At 33.1% G+C, this 20,000-nt stretch overlaps 1 protein-coding gene across 1 annotated transcript; it reads left to right on the top strand.

Moving 5' to 3' along the window:
• The first annotated feature begins 218 nt into the window (after window positions 1-218).
• LOC134275001 (receptor-type tyrosine-protein phosphatase U-like) lies at window positions 219-2,912 on the top strand. Its single transcript, XM_062757241.1, has 7 exons — window positions 219-388; window positions 545-680; window positions 941-1,099; window positions 1,403-1,496; window positions 1,755-1,853; window positions 2,437-2,518; window positions 2,786-2,912. Exons 1-7 carry the CDS (start codon window positions 264-266, stop codon window positions 2,910-2,912), a joined length of 822 nt encoding a protein of 273 aa, XP_062613225.1. The 5' UTR covers window positions 219-263.
• The last annotated feature ends 17,088 nt before the right edge of the window (window positions 2,913-20,000 follow it).

Genomic DNA, 20,000 nt, shown 5'->3' with positions numbered 1-20,000 from the left:
TTTGGGTTTTAAAGTAGGTTTTAAAATCCAAATTTGTTTGGGTTTTTAAATTTTTTCCTTTGAACATTGTAGGTCAAAAAAATTGATTTTTTGGGGGAGATTTCATATGTGAATTTGAGTAAAGGGGGAAATAAAAATGAATTCTAATATGTGTTTTGATATAACATCTGTTAAACATATCACATACTAGTATATACATGTAATATATATATAAAAGAACTACACTGTTTGCTTATCAGGACCAAAAAGAACGTGACGTGTTTATGCTCCACTACACCCAATGGTCAGACCATGATGTTCCAGAACCGCTGAGTCTCGTCATATTTCATCGTCACGTGATGAAAATTTCGAACGTACACCCTGGCAAATACACGCTTGTTCATTGCAGGTTCATAAAATCTCTCTCTCTCTCTCTCTCTCTCTCTCTCTCTCTCTCTCTCTCTCTCTCCACACACACATACTTTTAGGTTACAAAAACATGCAGTGCATTTTGTACAAACACATTTTTCTTAATAATAAAGTTTATTTTATTCAACATATAAAGTGCGGGGATTGGCAGAACAGGCACCTACATCGCTCTGGACGCCCTCTATAAGAAAGGGGAGAAAACTGGGAAAATCAACGTACCAAAATATGTAGAAGCAATGAGGAATGACAGGATGAATATGATCCAAGGCATAGTAAGTTTACATTGGCAAAATATACCATTTTAAGAACAAGTAAGATTTTTATAAAGTTCCCTATAATAAATATTTTCCTGTAAATCTTTATATGAAGGACAGTCAAATAAAAAATGCATTCTGTTCTCTTTATCAGCAGTTTTACAAAAGTGACAAGGATACGTGCATGGTTTTGAATCTATACCAGTCTCAATTAAGGGGTGTGAAAAAATTAGCTTCTTTTAATTTAGTACAAACAGATTAATTTATTTACATTTTAGGACCAATACAAAGTTGTCTACCTGGCATTACTTGAAGCGTTCAGAGGGAAGTCCAGGTCTATCTCAAAAGAAACATTTCTACAGGAGTTCCAGGAACACTCTTGTTATATCAACCTCGGAGAGGTGGCCAACAAGTCTCCATTATCTGCAGAATATCAGGTGATAAACTACTATAGTACCCATAAAAAGCAACGATATCATCATGTCTTTTTCATTATCCATTTTTAGATAATTATGTTAACAACAATATTTGTGTAAATAAAAACTCTGTATTAAATGCTGACTGACGTTTTTTCATACTAATTGTTAGTCCATTATTTACACACTGAATTGACGACGGTCCTATTTTGTATCGTTTTATGGACTTTTGAGCTTGAATACTGTACGTTATCTCTATATATTTAAGGACAATCTTTATATCAACACTATTTCTAATAAGAGTATTTCTTTTTTATTTTTCAGGAATTAGTGTTCATACAGAAAAAATACACCTCCGACGATTACAAATCAGGGAGAACATTTGTATCAGCAAATTATTCTCCTTCTGTTTTACCTGGTAAATACATTGAAAAGAGTTAAACGAAAGAGATCATTTGTTCTCCTACAAAAACTAAATCTAAAAAAAATGAACAGGAAACGTCATTAAAAACCAAAAAGTAAAAAAAAAATGTTCAAATATTTGAGGAACGTTTTACAATGTATGTAGTGTTTTTACATGATAAGACGAAATAGCATCAAACATTTTTTTAAAAAATTATGCAACACTATTCAAGCATAAAATATAATTTTTTTTATTCAATCTTGTATTTTACAGTTGAAAGGTATACGTGTTTTTTGACAAACACAGAAGGAAAGAACATCTATTATAATGCAGTTTCCATCCAGGTATTTTACAAGCCTTGCATTAGCATATGTGAGAAAATAAAAACATTTCTTGAGGAAACATGTTTTGTTAAGTAATACTTACATGTAATGAGCGAACGTATATACTGACTGCTGACCGACTTTTTCCACACTGGTCTCCAGCTTTTTTAGGTTTTCCGATCATGACAAGAAGCACACAATATGACCAGTCGACAGGGAATGCTTACTCCTTCATGGACCCTGATCATACCTCTGATCTTTATGGATGTCTGTTTGTTCTGCTCTTGATTGTATTGTTCCTATGAAGCGGAATTTATTCAAAAACTTCTACATGAATGTCTTCTTATGTCCCCAAATGTATTCACAACTCAAGAGCATGATTCCTGTACATAGATCAATGTTTTAACTGAGGCAGGGTACTCACATATAAGTTCTTGTTCCAGGATTTTCACGAACCTCGTTTAACGTCAATATTTCGTAAATTGTTTGGTTGTTATGACCTTTTAATTAGTCCTCTTTGTGCTGGTTAACACATAAGGCCGTCACCAGAGACTTCCATGTTGGCCTGTCTTTTGTCCATCGTTGGACCTGTCCACATGACCAGTTATTTTCTTTTATTTCTTTTTCTACAGATCGTCATGTTTCTTTTGGTCTTCCTCTCTTTCTCTTACCAGTTGGTGTCCATCTCAATGCAACCCTTGGGATAGAGGTTGGGTGCGTTCTATATATATGTCCATGGTGATCTTGCTTCCTAGATAGACAAATTCTGTTCCCTCTTCTATTTTTTTATTATTTAGGGTTATGGGCTCGTCTGATATTTAGTATTGACCTCCATGGTCTTGGTCTTGTTAATTTTCAGGCCAATCTTCTTTGCTGTTTCTGCTAGTTGGTTGGTTTTTTCATGCATGTCACTATGACGGTGTGATAGTAGTGCTGTGTCGTCTGTCTGCAAATGTAGATCTTCAAGCATCTCTGTCACAGCCCAAGTAATTCCTGTCCGCTTATTCTTGGAGGTTTCTCGCATGATCCAGTCAATGCAGAATGTGAAGAGAAGAGGGAAGAGCAGACATCCATGTTTTACTCCAGTCTTCAATTTAAAATCCTTTGATAGTTTTGGTACACAGATAACTCTGGCATTTATATTTGTGTGCAACTTAACGATGGAGATAATATTATCTGAAATTTCATAATGACTGAGAATTTTTTTCTAAGGCTAGGCGATAAACACTTTCAAAAGCTTTTTGTAAAGTCAATAAAGTTGATGTAATGTGGAGAGTTGATGTAATGTGGAGAATTCCATTCATTGCTCTGCACTAATATTTGAGAGTGAATACCTGGTCGGCACATGACCTTCCCTTTCTAAAACCTGCCTGTTCTTTCCGTAGAAGAGGATCTGCTATGTCTGTGATTCTGTTCAGTATATATCACTCTGCTTAGCACTTTCGTGGATACTGACAGCGACATTGTCCCTCTATAGTGTTGCAGTTGGGAAGGTCTCCTTATTTGGGGAAGTTTTACTATAAGGCCTATTCTCCAGAAAGTTGGTGTCTCTTCTGATTCCCATATGTTCTGTAAAATATTTGTCAAGATGATAGGTATCCAATATTCTTCGGTTTGAGGAGCTCTGCATTTATCTGGTCAATACCAGCAGCCTTTCCACTTTTTAATTTCCTTATTGCCCTTTTCACCTCTTCTATACTAAGTGGATCTGTATTAATATCCATTGTGTTTATGGCTGGTGTTATCAGGACCTCATTTCCTGTATCATATAAATTGAACACGTCCTCAAAATGTTCTTTCCATCCTTTCTGTATGTCTTCTTTTTTGATAAGACCTTTTTAGCAAAAACATTTTACTGGGTCGTATTCTATATGACTTGTTTCATACAAATACCTAGACCTTTCATTTTTTAAAACTAAACTTGACTAAGAAATGATCCGTTTACTTGATCAATACGTAAGACTCGTGATGGGCGTGACTGGTCAGCAGTGAACTCCCCCTATACGCAACTGTTACTGATAACAACTCTGTCATTTCCATAAGTCTGTCTTTATGTCCTTTTCTTCGATGTGTATTGTTTGAAGTTTTTTTTTGTGGTTTTTTTGCGTTATCGATCACTGTTTTTTTTTTTTAATATCTTCACTGTTTTTATTCAATGGACTTTTGAACTTGGATACTGTTTGTTATCTCTATATTTAGAACGAAGTAAGCATAAAAAAATGAAATAAAAATCAAAGGCCTGAAGGGCCTGCGAGTTGACTCGCTCGAGTCAATTGAGCTTTTTCATACATATGGGCACCATAACTTAATATATTCAGTTTATTTTGCATCTTAAGAGATTGAATACTGGTATTATATGTCTGATCCATGTTCGGTTCATAAATAAAGTGTATATTGCTTTTCCTTAATATATATACAGGTTGGCACTAATGGGCTTCCGTATTATTTTGACTGGATTCTATAATGAATTTCAGCACATTAGCTGAAGTGGTCAGTGTTATGGGATAATCAGGTTAAAGATTCCCACAGCAAATCTGGATTCTAAAAATAGATTTTCAACAACAACTAGCTGCAGCTAATTATATAATGAGAGCTTCAGCTGTTTGTGTTAGGGAGTATTCTAGGTCAATTATAAATAAACTTCAGATGGGAAGATTAGATCCGCCTAACATGCTTGAACATATATTCATGCGCAGTAATTTTACATCATACAGGTATTTAATCAAAAATTTCTTTAAAAGCATATGAGGCAAAAATAATGTTACAGTATGAAATTTTATACAGTTTTTACCTCTTAAGTTTATACAATCACTCAAACCAAAGCATTTTTTGCTAGAACTATATATTTGACGTATGGATCACCTTGATGAATGCGTGAAAAATTTTACAGCTCTGAAACGGCTATGTCAACAGGGAGTAGCTCGCTACGCGAGCCAACTCAAAAACTTCTACATGAGAAGAAAGCACTAGCTGTGACCTTTACCCAGTTTTATCTTAACATCAAAAGTTATTTTCGTTTGTATGTCGACTAGATGCACATAGGCCGATTAACAATAATAAGTGAGATTATAATTGATAAGAGAAGCCTCCCAACCCTCATTTATATGGTATGTATTGAGTGAATGACAAGAGTTTTATGGTAGGCTTACTGGTTACAGGTATACATCTTTTTCTTCACATCCAGATTACAAAATTAAATGAGTGCTGCCTCTGCAATCATTCACTATGTATATTTTTAAAAGGTGCCTGGACAATGAATTTTACAGGATCCTAATTCAGCCTCCAATGGTCAAGCAATTTCATGTAGTAAAAAACTCAATGTCTGGATGCCCTGGTTCATTATTGGTCAACTAGATATTGCCCTTTACATATAAAGATCAAGTGTTTTTATGTAACTTCATGTCTTAAAGGGCACCAATGTCCAAATTTGAAGTCTGTCAAGCTAATGGTTCTCAAGACACTGAGTTGACAATGTCATAATTTCAGTATTGAAAATGAAATAGTGTGATTTTCCATGATAAATTATAAAAGTTATGCTAAAATCATAATAGATGGCAGATCTGCATGTCTGCAGTAGTTTAACCTTGACCCTTGAGATCTCAAAACCTGCAGTGGTCATGTACTTCTCAGTGGCTCCCAGTGTACCAAACTTGATGTCTGTCAAACAAAGGGTTCTCTCCTGTACAGTTTGACTCCAGATGTACTTATGCCCTGTTCACACGACGAGTTTAATTTGCAGTAAATTAATGCGAAGTAAACTAATGCGAATCAAACTAATTCGAATTAAATTGCGTTCACACGACATCTAATGCGAAGTAAACTAATGCGAATTACAATTTTAATTCGACAATTAGGCATGAGGAAGGCTATTATGACGTCATTTGCAAATCACGTCACTTTATGCAGAAGCAGATGCATTTGACATAATGCAACAGTGTCTGGAGACATATTTTAGTGATTAACACATTTTTTCTTAGTTTTTCACTCAAATTAGCACAAGTACTTAAAGCTGACCACCGACATGATGGATTTGACTTAATTTTGTCATTACGCATGCCCCAAAATTTAATTCGAATTAGCTTCGCTTAGCGTTCACACGGAGCTAATGCGAAGTAATTTAATGCGCAGTAAACTAATGCGAAGTAAACTAATTCGCATTAAATTCTCCGTGTGGACACTTAGCGAAGCTAATTCGCAGTAAACTTACATTTAATTCGAATTAAACTCTCCGTGTGAACAGGGCATTAGTCTGACATCTGTAATACCACAAAGTATTCTCAATATATTGAATGGGCAATATCTTCCTATATTTAAGAGACTAGTTCAACCCTTGAACTTTGACAATGTGACTTCAAAAAAGTATAGGTCATCTACTCTAGTGTACAACATTTGATGTCTGCCAAGTAAAGGGTTCTCAAGACACAGACTAGACAACAAAACAGATGCAAAGGGGATGGAGTTTATTGAATTTAACAAAATTTTTAGCGACTTTCTTTAGTGCCTGCAGAATGCAGCATTGCTCTGTGTCTATTCTTGCTTATGCTTGGCTGCACATTAGACCCATTAAAACTGAGATGTAATTTTATTAAAAATGCATCACGAACAAGCTCTGATGATTAATCAATGTGCTAGATCTTGAACATAGCTCTGGTGTCCTTTCTACATTGACAAACTTGTTTCAAAGTTTTGTCCAGATATCGGTTTTTCCTCTTTTTTAACAAGTTTAATTAAAAGAAAAATGCATGGTTATTGATAATGTATTTTCTTCAGAGGTAAACATTTACATTATATACAAAATAAAGATATATATATCATGTTAAAATGAAATAAATATATGGCTATAATGCACAAGAAATGGTTGTACGATCTGGAAGGCCACGTATCATGTCCTGACATGGAATGGTGTATGGAGAGCATCACAAATCGGGTTTTATAATCTAGTAAAATAAACAATCTTCATATAAAGACCTGTATGTACACAATGGATTCCTAACCATCAGCTGACTAGATAATGCACACGTACAATATGTATGTGCCAAGATCAAGGATATTCAGTAGTAATTCTGACATAATACAGTTTATGTTTTAAATCAATGTACAAAGCATAACTTTTTATATTAATAAACATAAACAAACTAAATTTCTTTTTAATAAAGAAATGTGTTCAATTTATGATGAAAAATAAATGTAATGCTGTTCTGAATCTTGTTTTTCACTCAAAATATGATTTGTGATGTATCAGAGTGTAACATCACATATTGTTCACGGTGAAATGAATAAGACTTTATCAAGTCAACTCACTTATTAATTAAATCATGTGTTTTGCTCATTCTGAATGGAAAAGAATAATGAATTTGGATCATAAACATGAACAGATACAATATCACTTTCACTGCACAACCAAGAATGGACTGAAATAACTTTTCCTTCATACATAAAATAGTTGATAATAGTCTGATACATGATTTTTTACAAACAAATTTATATATACAACAGAATGAGTATTTATCAGCAATGCTTCAGTAAACAAATAATCATGATGAATATATTTATCATTTATGAATATAATAAATATACATGTAACAGGATCATGTAACCAATGAAAATTCACAGTTAATGCACCAAAATTTTATCCCCTGTTTATGGGATTCAACATGATTTGCATGAACACCTCCCGTAATACTTCATTTAAAACTTAAATTTGATCAAAATACCTTATTTAGCAGCATAAACAGTCATGGATTTCATAAATTCAAAATTTCTATCACATAAGAATATCACTGAAGAATGCTTTCTATCATTTTGTTTGTTCCCCTTTACACAGAGTAATATCTACTGTCTGTATTCCCCTTTGCGGAGCTGTGCACAGAGTCTATGCTACTGTCTGTCTCCCACTGAATTTGACGGATGCGTTGTCTCGGATGTTGCTCTGTCTCAGTGACTCCACTTCAGCCTCCAAATCAGCATTCTCTTTCCTCTCCTGATTAATGTAAATTATTATCCATCATATCTCTAAGTAGTTGACAAAATAAATATGGGACAAAACACAATTATCATATCTTATCCAGGAAAATGGTTTATCATGTACGAAAACTGTTTATCTAGCTGAATTAAAATTTCAACATTTAATTTTTTTTTCCCTATTCTCTCATCTAAGGTCAACAAAAATGAATGCAGTAGAGTTGTATATAAAAAAAAAATTTTCACAGATTGAAATTTTTTTTTTAAAATAGGGCTTAATGAATTATAATATCAAATAATATAAGTACTGCAATATTCATGCACTGAAATTTCTTTTTTTTTTTTTTTAAATTTTAGGTCTAGAAAAATATTGAATTTTTGATTGGATATAATGAATTACAGATATTATGAACTACAGGTATACAATGTTATTCCTGTCATCCCTAGGAATTTGTATTATAGAGTATTTGCATTCATTGTCATAACTTGTTACCTTATCTAGGTCCATCTCTAGCTGCTCTACTTTGTTCTCCAGCTCCTGAATTCTCTGCTGGGGGTTAGATACAGCAGACCTCCACACTGAAATCCTGTCAATACAAAAGCAAGGTCTGTTACATAAAGTACATTCTTTTCTCTCTTTACACAGAGATGTCTACCCTATTTTAAATGGTTTTTACTGAAATTTTTCGATGCAAACGTTATTTCCCATGGCATCGGCAGATCTGCCAATCAACTAAACACCGGCATCCTAGTGAAATATTTAGAATCTATACACTAAAGAATATTACTTAACAAAAAATAATTAATTTGTTTTCAAAATAAAATTCATTTTAACCCCCAGAAGTGATATTAAGATTATAAATGTTCCCATAATAATAATAATAATAATAAAAATAATAATAATAATAATAATAATAATATCCTTTATTTATACAGGATATATTTCACATTCCTAAGAGTTATCTCCCGTTGTCGGCATAACGCTCATTTTCCTCTCTTTGTCCTTTGTAAGTTACCTGTTATTACGTTTAAACTTCAAACGTTATATGACAATTTCGATCTGTAACTGTATTGCCAGAGTATGGGGCAACATGAAAAACATAAAGAGCATATTCATATAGAAATAATTTATAAGATACTGACCCATAAATATCGAAAGGTTATAGAGGGAAAACAGCGTCTTACGCTTTTAAATGAAAATTTGGTGCTGTTTGTTTCCAGACAAAGGCTCAGAAACGACAAAAGCTGGAGCAGAATGTCTAATGCATTTAAATACTAGAAGAATTGAAGTTGTGCACATCGGTTTTTCTTTTTCGATTTCTGCGCTCAAAACGGTGCTAGATAGGGGTCAAAAATAAGAATGCATAAAAGCGCAAAAATTTACATCTATTTCCGTATGTATCTTTTAAACTAAGACATGTTGAACAAATATTGTGCATAATTTTTAGCTCTATCATTTGACATCATTAAAAGGGGGCTGACCCCTCAAATTAGGGGTCAAGGGCGCTCGAAAGATTTTGCTTTATAACTCAAAAACGGTAAATATTTCGATATGGTTTTCGATTTGAAATGGGTTCTTTAACATCTTATTGATCTCATGAAAACGTTATTTTGTTCAAGTCATGTATTATTAGATGAGCAGAAAACTTTATAGTCCATGTACAGGTAAGTGATTTTATACGGAAAGTGAAGAAGAATTCTATATGCGTACGCGTATAACACGTATAACTGAAATTAACTGGATAAGAATAATATACCTAGATAAATTGAATGTTAAACTTTGTTGAAATATGATTTTTAACGTATTCTCTAACTGGATGTCATACAGCTTATTCAGAGACAACTTTCTCCCTGTGTTTAGTTTAAAGAACAAGAGGAAAATACTTTTTAAGTATTAATATTCAATGTAGTATTATTTATTTTTTAAAAAATTCAAGCTTAAGATAATTCACTGTCATTCAATTCATGCATCGTGAATTTTCCTCGGACCCTGATTGTTTTGTGTGTACAGTGTGCGTGTTTTGTTTGTACAGTTATGAATCCCGTTTATCGATCGCGCATTGACCTGTATACATCAGTGAGGTCAACATTACCGCTCTGTGATTTTTAGTAGAGTCCTAGATTTAAGATCAAGAAAATATGTCATTTGCGCTAATCGTAAGAATATTTCTATACACAAATTAAAAGGTTTTCTTGAACATGATTTAAAAGTGTTGAATGTCAGATTCTATTCTTTGAATAAAAGGTGCTGCGTTTACGCGCGCTTTTCTCATCTGCAGAGGTATCTATGGACGAGTTCATCGGTTACACTGAAGGGTGACACAGGATGACCTATCGATAACTCTGCCAATTTTGATAGTGATTTTAATTGCACATGTACATAAATTAATGTTCAATTCTACCCTTGTGAAGTGATAGTCCATTATAGTCTCGTTATTTAAAAAAATTGGGGATATCAATACTGCAACTTGTTTTTGATTACATACGGATGATTAATTGGAAAGGTACACACGTAGTACGAGGATTTTTTAGGCCCCATCTCCCCCTCCACTTTGAAGTAATTGCAATTGTTACATGTATACGGGCCTATATCAAGTTATTCTAATTGCTTTATATCAGAAAAAATTGCGATGTTGTTTAAATTAGCAAATACATATGAACATGGCACAGTAAATTGTAAGTGGAAGTGACGTTTCCAATTCTCATGAAAATAGTAAATGAAGCAACTTTGAGTTTCGCATGAATTAAAACATAACTTATAATTGCATTGTATCGAATGTATACCTTTTATTTCCTCGAATAAAAAGAATATCACTATGACACGATTTTACGGGTACATGATGGTAACTAAATACATGCTGTTTTACACGGAGGAGCCCCCAAAATATATACATTCCGAGCTTTCAGAATACGAGAGAAAAAAATGAATAATTAGAAATTTTTTTAACAAATGCAAAATTGTTTCTGAGAAAGCCATGTAGTTGCATACAAATATTCCAAGCCATTCTTTCGTGTTTATCGGACTAAAAGAGATAATTATATTTCCTCTCACCGTGATACGTAATCCCCCTTCCCTTAAATGATACAATGTTTTCCTTCAGAGTCGAGAATGTCAGTTGGTTAGTTTATTCAGGTACGTACAGGTCAGGACTGGTGTTGAAATCCATGATTACTCCATAACCTATTATAATGTTAACCAACAGTCATACGCGACATTTTTTTATTCACAGGTCGTCATATAAATAAAAAAGATTAGTATGCGTCACTAAACTTTCCTATATATAAACGTTTTAATTTCTAAATTCTAAAACTCCGATTAGAGTGTTCATTCGAGCATCGAAGTGTGTACATGTATTAGTTTCTTTGGGTTAGGAAAGGTACCAGTTTTTACTGCATTTGATTTCCGGAATTTTGCGTTGCTTTTCCGACACTTTAATAATTTCATTTCTAACATTCATTCTTTTGATTCTGGATATTTACACTATATTTCAAGCAATTTAAAGAAGATGGAATCATTATTTTAATAGAATATATTTGGTTAAATTAACACAAGTGAACTTGTGATGAAAATTTATTAAACTAAAGTCAAGCAATATAAAAAGTTAAAGTATGTATTTTGAAAAATAAATCAAATCAAGTCACAGAAAACAAAGACAGGTTGTAAAGCTCACACACCGACACACACACAAACGTTTTGGTAACTCGGAATAGTCCAGATTAACACTATATTTTCTTGATGACAGAATGTCCAGTACATCTAATGTTCACGTCCGGGATAGTCCACGGCGGATCTAAAAACTCTCTCTCTCACAACATACGGGATTCACTCAAATTTCAATTAAAAAAAACACATTTACGCAATTTATATCATACATACAAGTCAGACGCTCTTTGATGTAGAGGATTGACACTAAATCCTTAGATAAATACTGAGTGACAAATTCCTTTTTACTATTTCAACTCAAATTGATAGGTTAATAATTTAAGCATATGTCAAAAATAAGCATTAAAAATAATTTTTTTCATAAAATTAAATTCTGTTTAAACAATATGAATCACTAGCAGCGCAAGACAGACTTTTAAAAGAAATCAGAAGTGGAATCAGGCGAATTTATTCCTTTTATGACACCACCTACCCCGTAACGAGACAGTTTTGTACATGTTTTCATCGAAATGACCAGTCTCCGCGTCTCTCAACTTCGAACATGTATTGCATGTTCTTGAATAATATGTATAAATAAGTCTTTAAGGAAATCTCATGTAGGAAACCTGATTTATATTCTAATATATTCTAAAAATTTTTAATTATTCGTACTTTTCAATCTATCATGTTCAAATTACATGTATTTATTTTTTAGGGAACATTAAACCTTATTCGTTAGCCAGTCTGCCCATCTGTCACGAGAACTTTAAACTTAATAATAACTATTGAATGAGTTGAAATAGGACTTTGATATTTCACATGTGCATTATTTGTGACATCTGATTTTCAAATATACTGTGATTTTTTACCCTGTGACCTTGATCTTGGAACTTGACCTACTTAAAAAAATAACATTACTTTAAATTGACCATAACTTTTGAAAGCTTCCATTAAAATAAAAATCAACAAAAGTGCCTAGTGGTGTGTCCCATGTATGCACGGATGAGTTGCACATGACAGGTTTTCAATGATATAATTATCATGTTTAGAACTCCAATTTGTTCAACTGTACTGTGTATATCCATATTGTGATTATTATTAACTTTTGTATATTAACTCAAAGACATACTGCATCAATATAAATATTAAATACACTGTAATTGAATATGACTGTAATGAAATAATATTAAAATCATTGTTATATTTTAGACTTTTTTTATTTATTAAATCAACTTAAAGCAGTGAAAAGCACTGATAATTAACATTAATTATGCATGGTTTAAAATTGTATATGAGAGTTACTTCTTGAAATTTTTGAAGGTGATTTTGCAGTTTAAAAAGTCAGCCATTTCAATAGTGGGTTTGTATAAGTGAGCACTGCTTTAGATGTACATGTATGGCATATGTAATGTCTTTTTAAAATAATTATTTTCAATGTAATCAATCACAAAATTAATATAGAAAGCACAAAGAAATTCTCTTTTTACATAGATACCCACTACCGCCCCAGCCCGGGCTTGAACTCTCTCCCACCTACGGGTATCCTACTGAGCAGTGCAGGAACAGCGCGCTAGACCGCTCGGCTATCTAGGCAAGTCAGAAAACTTGCTTTCGATGCCGATGGAATTCTGCGGCGCTGCCCTACACTACACGGTCATTGAGAATAGAAGTGAGATACAGTTATTTGGACATTAGTTTTAACAGAGGATTGTTACCAATACATGTTGTAATGAAATTAATTATTATTTTAAAGCACAATTTACAACAACTCTTAAACTAATATAACTGCCCTAAGTGAAGAAATATTAATATAGAAAGCACAAACAAATTCACTTTTACATAGATACCCACTACCGCCCCAGCCCGGGCTTGAACTCTCGACCTACGGAATCTGTCTCCTAGCAGTGCAGGAACAGCGCGCTTAGACCGCTCGGCTATCTAGGCAAGTCAGAAAACTTGCTTTCGATGCCGATGGAATTCTCTGTGGCGCTGCCCTACATTACACAATCATTGAGAAAAGAAGTGAGATACAGTTATTTGGACATTAGTTTTAACAGAGGATTGTTACCAATACATGTTGTAATGAAATTAATTATTATTTTAAAGCACAATTTACATACATGTATATATATATATATATATATATATATATATATATATATATATATATATATATATATATATATATATATATATATATATATATATATATATATATATATGTTACAGTAAATATATGAAATCGGGAATTTCATATATTTCCTAAACCATTGGGTAAATACATGTATTTACTGGCAGTTTTAGGAAATACATTTAATTGTTGAATAGCTAGGAAATTCATGTATTTACTGAAAATTTTAGCCAATTTTACACGTTTTTACTGAACAAAGCAGAATAATTAATATATGCATATCCTTGAAAATATTCAGTAAAAATTCATTTTTTTTTTAAAGTAGCATTCGATAAAAATTGTTTCTACAAAGCTGACGTTATGCATTAATTTTGAATTCCTTTATTGTACTTCTTATGAAGTTTCTAATACTAACATTTCAAAAATATTTCTAAAGAAGCTATGCATTTATATCCTTTAGCGTCAGAATTATGTATTTGAAATAGTTTTTACATAATTTTGATTATAACATTTATAAAAAATGTACAAATTTTAAATGATGATATAAAGGGAAAAATTTCTGTTTATTCGAGTCTCACATCTTTAAAATTATGGTAAAATAGATATGTTTTGAAATTTTCAGTTAATTCAAACTTAATTTTTTTTTTGTTTTAAAGTATTAAAATTGTTAGGTTGGAAAATTTCTCAAAGTAAACTTTTATCTTGAATTCCTCACTTTAATTTCGTTACATTACGTGTATTTTACAAGGGGGAGGAATTGGTGTGTTGCATTTTTGAGGAGACAGCATGAAAATTGTTTTATTTGTAAATAAAATGCTTCATGGTTTTAAATTTACTGTCAAAAATTGCAGCATTGTATGAATATCTAATAAAACAAGCATTCTGAGAGTATTGCATAAGCAATACATGTCCCTACCGGGATCCCCTTTTCCTTGAGGATGTCATTTTGTAGACAGTCTAGGCGAACTCCAAAAACGGCGTTAACGGAAGTGAGAATTTCAGTCCAGAAAAAACTCCAAAAAACGAGTCCAACGCATGCGCAGTTATATAAAAAACGGTGAAAAATCGTGAAAAGTGGGCTCTTATAAAAAGTGTTTTTGCAAAAGTTATGTCCAAGGTAAAGCTGCATGATTTTTACGTTGTGAATGCCTTAAACCTAATAAAATAATCCACATTAATACGAAAATTCAACTGATTTTTCCAACATCTTTTTTCTCGCTTCATATTTATGTCGACCATCGGAAGTTAGCGCAGCACGAACCCGATCTTAATTAAACGAAAGTGAAAAATTTAAAATGCCATAATTCTGTCAAAAATCAATGAAGCGGTGCCAACATGCAGTCTTCGTAAGCCAATAACAAAGAAATTCCTCCAGGTTTACGTCTTTTTGGAGCATAAACCAGGTCCACACAATCATACAAACTTTAAATTCTGATAAAAAGAGCATAAGAACCTAACAATACTAGTAAATCTCCCAGTACATATAATGACTGCTTTAATTGGAAGACTAATTCAGATGTGAACTCTTTACTGAAGAAGCATGATATGGTGCAGTCAATCCATACCAAGTAGTGCTGTTTTTTTTTTTCTTGGTTCTATACATCACTTTAAACAAAGGAATGTAGTGGTATTAAAATCTAAATATAACAAAACTTCTTTTTTTCTAAAATTTAATATTTAAATTTTAGGATATATATATATATATATATATATATATATATATATATATATATATATATATATATATATATATATATATATATATATATATATATATATATATATATATATATTTTTGTAAACTAAGGTCCGATGGTGAGCCAAAGTCCGATGGTCTCGCCAAACCCCGATGGTCGGGCCCCAAAACCCCGATGGTTTGGTGTCGTTACGGACGCCAAAGTCCGATGGTCACGCCAATGTCCGATGGCTCGTTTCCTATGAGACACGTTGCTCTAAAGTACGATGGTGGACACGCCAAAGTCCGATGGTGCGGAGAAACAATCAGCGTTTATGACGTCACAATAATCCGACGTCAATCCTTGACGGCGGTCCTGCATGCAAACGCCATCATTTCTAATTCGTCCTCGAATACAATTTTATTGATTTTGCTTATTGCTTGCACCTTCCAGATATATTAGGATTAGTCCTAGCTTGAATAGGGTTAGTCCTTGCATTGCATAACCCAAGATATTTAGGGTTAGTCCTCGCATACTACACGTAGTTGAGTGATTAGGGTTAGTACTGCAAACACCAAAGATATCTAGCCTAAAGTTGATACACATTTTTTGACGTTTAGGGTTAGTCTCGCACCAGTCTGAGAGATAAGGGTTAGTTTTCGCATTTATTTGTTTATTTATACTTATTTTTAAGACCTTGGCATGGGGGCATTGAGGTTTTGTGCAGTAGTACTATGACGTCATAAGCGTTAATTGTTTTCCGCACCATCGGGCTTTGGGTGTCAACCATCGGGGTTTGGCGCAGACCATCGGACTTTGGCGTGACCATCGGACTTTGGAGTCCCATCGCACTTTGGAGTCCTACATATATATACTTTGGAGTCATATATATATATATATTTTGTAAACCCCAAAGTCCGATGGTGACCCCAAAGCCCGATGGTCTCGCCAAACCCCATGGTTCCCAAAAACCCCGATGGCACGCTGTCTAACGGACGCCAAAGTCCGATGGTCACGCCAATGTCCGATGGCTCGTTTCCTATGAGACGCGCGACGCTAAAGTGCGATGGTCTGACACGCCAAAGTCCGATGGTGCAGAGTAACAATCAACGTTTATGACGTCACAATAGTCCGACGTCATGACGTTGTCCTGCATTCAAAATCCATTGATTTAGTATTCATCTCACATACATTTTTACTGATATTGCTTATTGTTTTCGCCCACTAGAGCTATTAGGGCTAGTCCTTGTAGACCATATTCGATTGATAAGGGTTAGTTCTTGAACACCAATGTGTTTCCCCGAGAGATTTTATGGTTAGTCCTCGCAAACTATTGGACTGATTCGGGTTAGTCCTGCACCCATCCAAGATATCTAGCTTATAGTTTTTACACACTTTTCGACTGATAAGTGTTAGTCTCGCACCTATATCCAAAAGATTAGGGTTAATCTTTGCATTTAATTTTTATTTATATTTTTTTAAAACAAATCGGACTTGGCTTGGCGCGGTATCGCATTTTTGCGCAGCAGTACTATGACGTCATAAACGTTAATTGTTTTCCGCACCATAGGACTTTGGCGTGTCAGACCATTGGGGATTGGTGCAGACCATCGGACTTTGGCGTGACCATTGGACTTTGGAGTCCCATCGCACTTTGGATTCCTACATATATATATATATATATATATATATATATATATATATATATATATATATATATATATATATATATAAAATTAAAAATGTCACAAAACATTTATATATATATATATATATATATATATATATATATATATATATATATATATATATATATATATATATATATATATAAAAAAGTAAAAATCCAAAAATGTCACAAAACATTTACTGCAAGGTTTTCCCCAGTTCGGCTTTCAGGCAGTTATACAAAATTTTGTATAACTGCCTAAAGGGCCGAACTGGCGAAAGCGCTTGCAGTAAATGTTTTGTGACATTTTTGGATTTTTACTTTTAAATATACCAAAAACTGTACCATTTTCATTTTGTTTTGAAATTATATATATATATATATATATATATATATATATATATATAAAGCACATTTTACAACAACTCTTAAACTAACATAACTGCCCTAAGTGAAGAAATATAATAAAAAAAAGCACAAAAATTCACTTTTACAGGGTACCCCCTTCCGCCCCCGCCCCCGGGGGTTAAATTTTACCTTCGGAATTTCTCCAAGTCGACAGGCGCGGCTCGGCTATCAGGAAGTCAAAAAACTTTCTTTCGATGCCGATGGAATTTGCGGCGCTGCCCTACACGGTATTGAGAAAAAAGGAGATAATTATTTTGGGCATTAGTTTTAACAAATTTTACCAATACATGTTGTAATGAAATTAATTATTATTTATAAAGCAATTTTACAACAACTCTTAAAATAAATAACTGCCCTAAGTGAAGAAATATCAAATAGAAACACAAAGAGATTCACTTTTCATATCCCATTCCGCCCCCGAATTCCATGGCATCGAAAGCAAGTTTTTTGACTTGCCTAGATAGCCGAGCGGTCAGCGCGCTGTTCCTGCACTGCTAGGAGACAGATTCCGAAGGTCGAGAGTTCAACCCCGGGCTGGGGGGGAATGGGTTCCTGTAAAAGTGAATCTCTTTGTGCTTTCTATATTGATATTTCTTCACTTGGGCAGTTAGTTAGTTTTAAAGTTGTTTAAAAAAGTGCTTTTTTTAAAAAATAATTAATTTTATTACAACATGTATTGGTAACAATCCTTTTAAAACTAATGTCCAAATAACTGTATCTCACCCATTTTCAATGACCGTGTAGTGTAGGGCAGCGCCGCGAAATTCCATCGGCATCGAAAGCAAGTTTTTTGACTTGCCTAGATAGCCGAGCGGTCTAGCGCGCTGTTTCCCGCACTGCTAAAAGATTTCCGAAGGTCGAGAGTTCAACCCCGGGCTGGGGCGGAAGTGGGTATCCATGTAAAAGTGAATCTCTTTGTGCTTTCTATATATATATATATATATATATATATATATATATATATGACTCCAAAGTATATATATATATATATATATATATATATATATATATTCTTCTTTTCATAATCAAATTTCAAAACAAAAAAAATCAAAGAAAGAAAACATTAGGTAGATAAATACAAGCAAAAAATAGAGAAAAGTCACTCGAACAAATGTATTCATACTTGTAAGCAAGAAAACAAGATGAAATTAATTGTAACGTTCAAGAAGTTTATGTCAAATAAGATTTTTTTTTTATTTTTAAAAGACTGAGGTTGCAGCATAAGATTTTATTTTTCATGATTTCTAAATGCATTACATGTACTTTGGGAGAGAAAAAGGTGAAATGAAAACCTTGTACATGAAATGTGAAAGAAAATCACAATCAAAAACAGTTTAAATGTTATGACAAAATTTACAATCTACATGCCTATAATGTTTTAGTGGGTTTTTTTTTTCAGGACAACCCTGCATATTTGCAGCTGTACAGTTTGCAGTTCATCTCATAAGCTGTTCGACTAAACAATGAAAGATGTTCAAACCAGTGTCAACATGGTCAAAGAGTCCTAAGTCTGAAATCATGGTGATTTTAAAGGAGATCAGTGCTTTTTTCTGTGCTTTGTTGACATTTGTGGAACTGTTTGGTTTATGACCATCTCTGACAATAAATCTGACATTTAAAATTTGAGCGACAGATAAGGAAGCCAAATCATATGCATCAAACATTACACAACTGCAAAAAAAACAATGATAAATTTAAATTTAAACAAAGAACATATACATTTGTCTGTGATCTTGGCATTAAATTCACGTGCACATGGATACTTTTAATGAATTTGTATCATGGTAATGGAATATTCAATAGTTAAACATTGTTGAGGAATCACCCTGAATAAAAATATTGTGAACTTGATAAAGTATTTTTTCCTCATTTAAACACTGAAAATGTTTAGTTCAAATGATAAAGGTCCAAGACAAGGTTTAGTCAAGAATGTATTATAAATACTGTAAATACTGTGAATTTTTATGCTTATTATATAAGATCTAATGAACATATGTCAAGCATTCTAATTCATTAATCAGACACTGATTGACATTCAAAAATTGATTATGAATTTTGTAAATACGCTTATTGCATTTATATCTTGTTTAATTATTTTGACAATTTTAAAAAAGTTAGCTAAAGGAAAATAAGAAATCTCAAACATTTTTCTCGAAAACATCTGATTTCGAAATTTTCTTTTCATTTTCATTATAAAAAACAAAAAATCAAAGAATTTTATAAAAAAAAGTAAAGAGCTAATATTGGCCTTTCATTTGCTGATACCATTGTTTAAAAAGGGATGACTCAAAGATCAATTAAATTAAAATTTGCGTGGTATTCTACCTTAACGTTAATTATTAAGACTAACGTAGATTGATTGATTGATTGATTAATTGATTGATTGTATGTTGTTTAAGGTCCCTTTGAGAATTTTTCACTCATATGGAGACGCCACCCTTGGGTGGAGAGCCACAAATTTTGTCCTATACTCGGCACTGAGGTCCATTGAGCAGTGAGGGATCTTTTTCTTGGCAGCACCTACTGCGACACGGGACCTCGGTTTTTTTCGGGCTCTAAGGCCTCCCCCCCGTACTAGCGTAGAAAAAAATACTTTAAAGTAAAATCAGTTTAGAGCAATTCTAATACTGATGTTGGAATGTAAACTTTTACAGCTGACATTGAAATGCAATTTGGGTCTGATTGGGCCAAAGAAATGAAATGGACAT

This window comes from Saccostrea cucullata, unplaced genomic scaffold (genome assembly GCF_032062105.1).
Source record: "Saccostrea cucullata isolate Sc308-1 unplaced genomic scaffold, CSIRO_AGI_Scuc_v1 ctg7109, whole genome shotgun sequence".
Lineage (NCBI taxonomy): Eukaryota > Metazoa > Mollusca > Bivalvia > Ostreida > Ostreidae > Saccostrea > Saccostrea cuccullata.
This window is presented reverse-complemented; position numbering and strand designations above follow the sequence as displayed.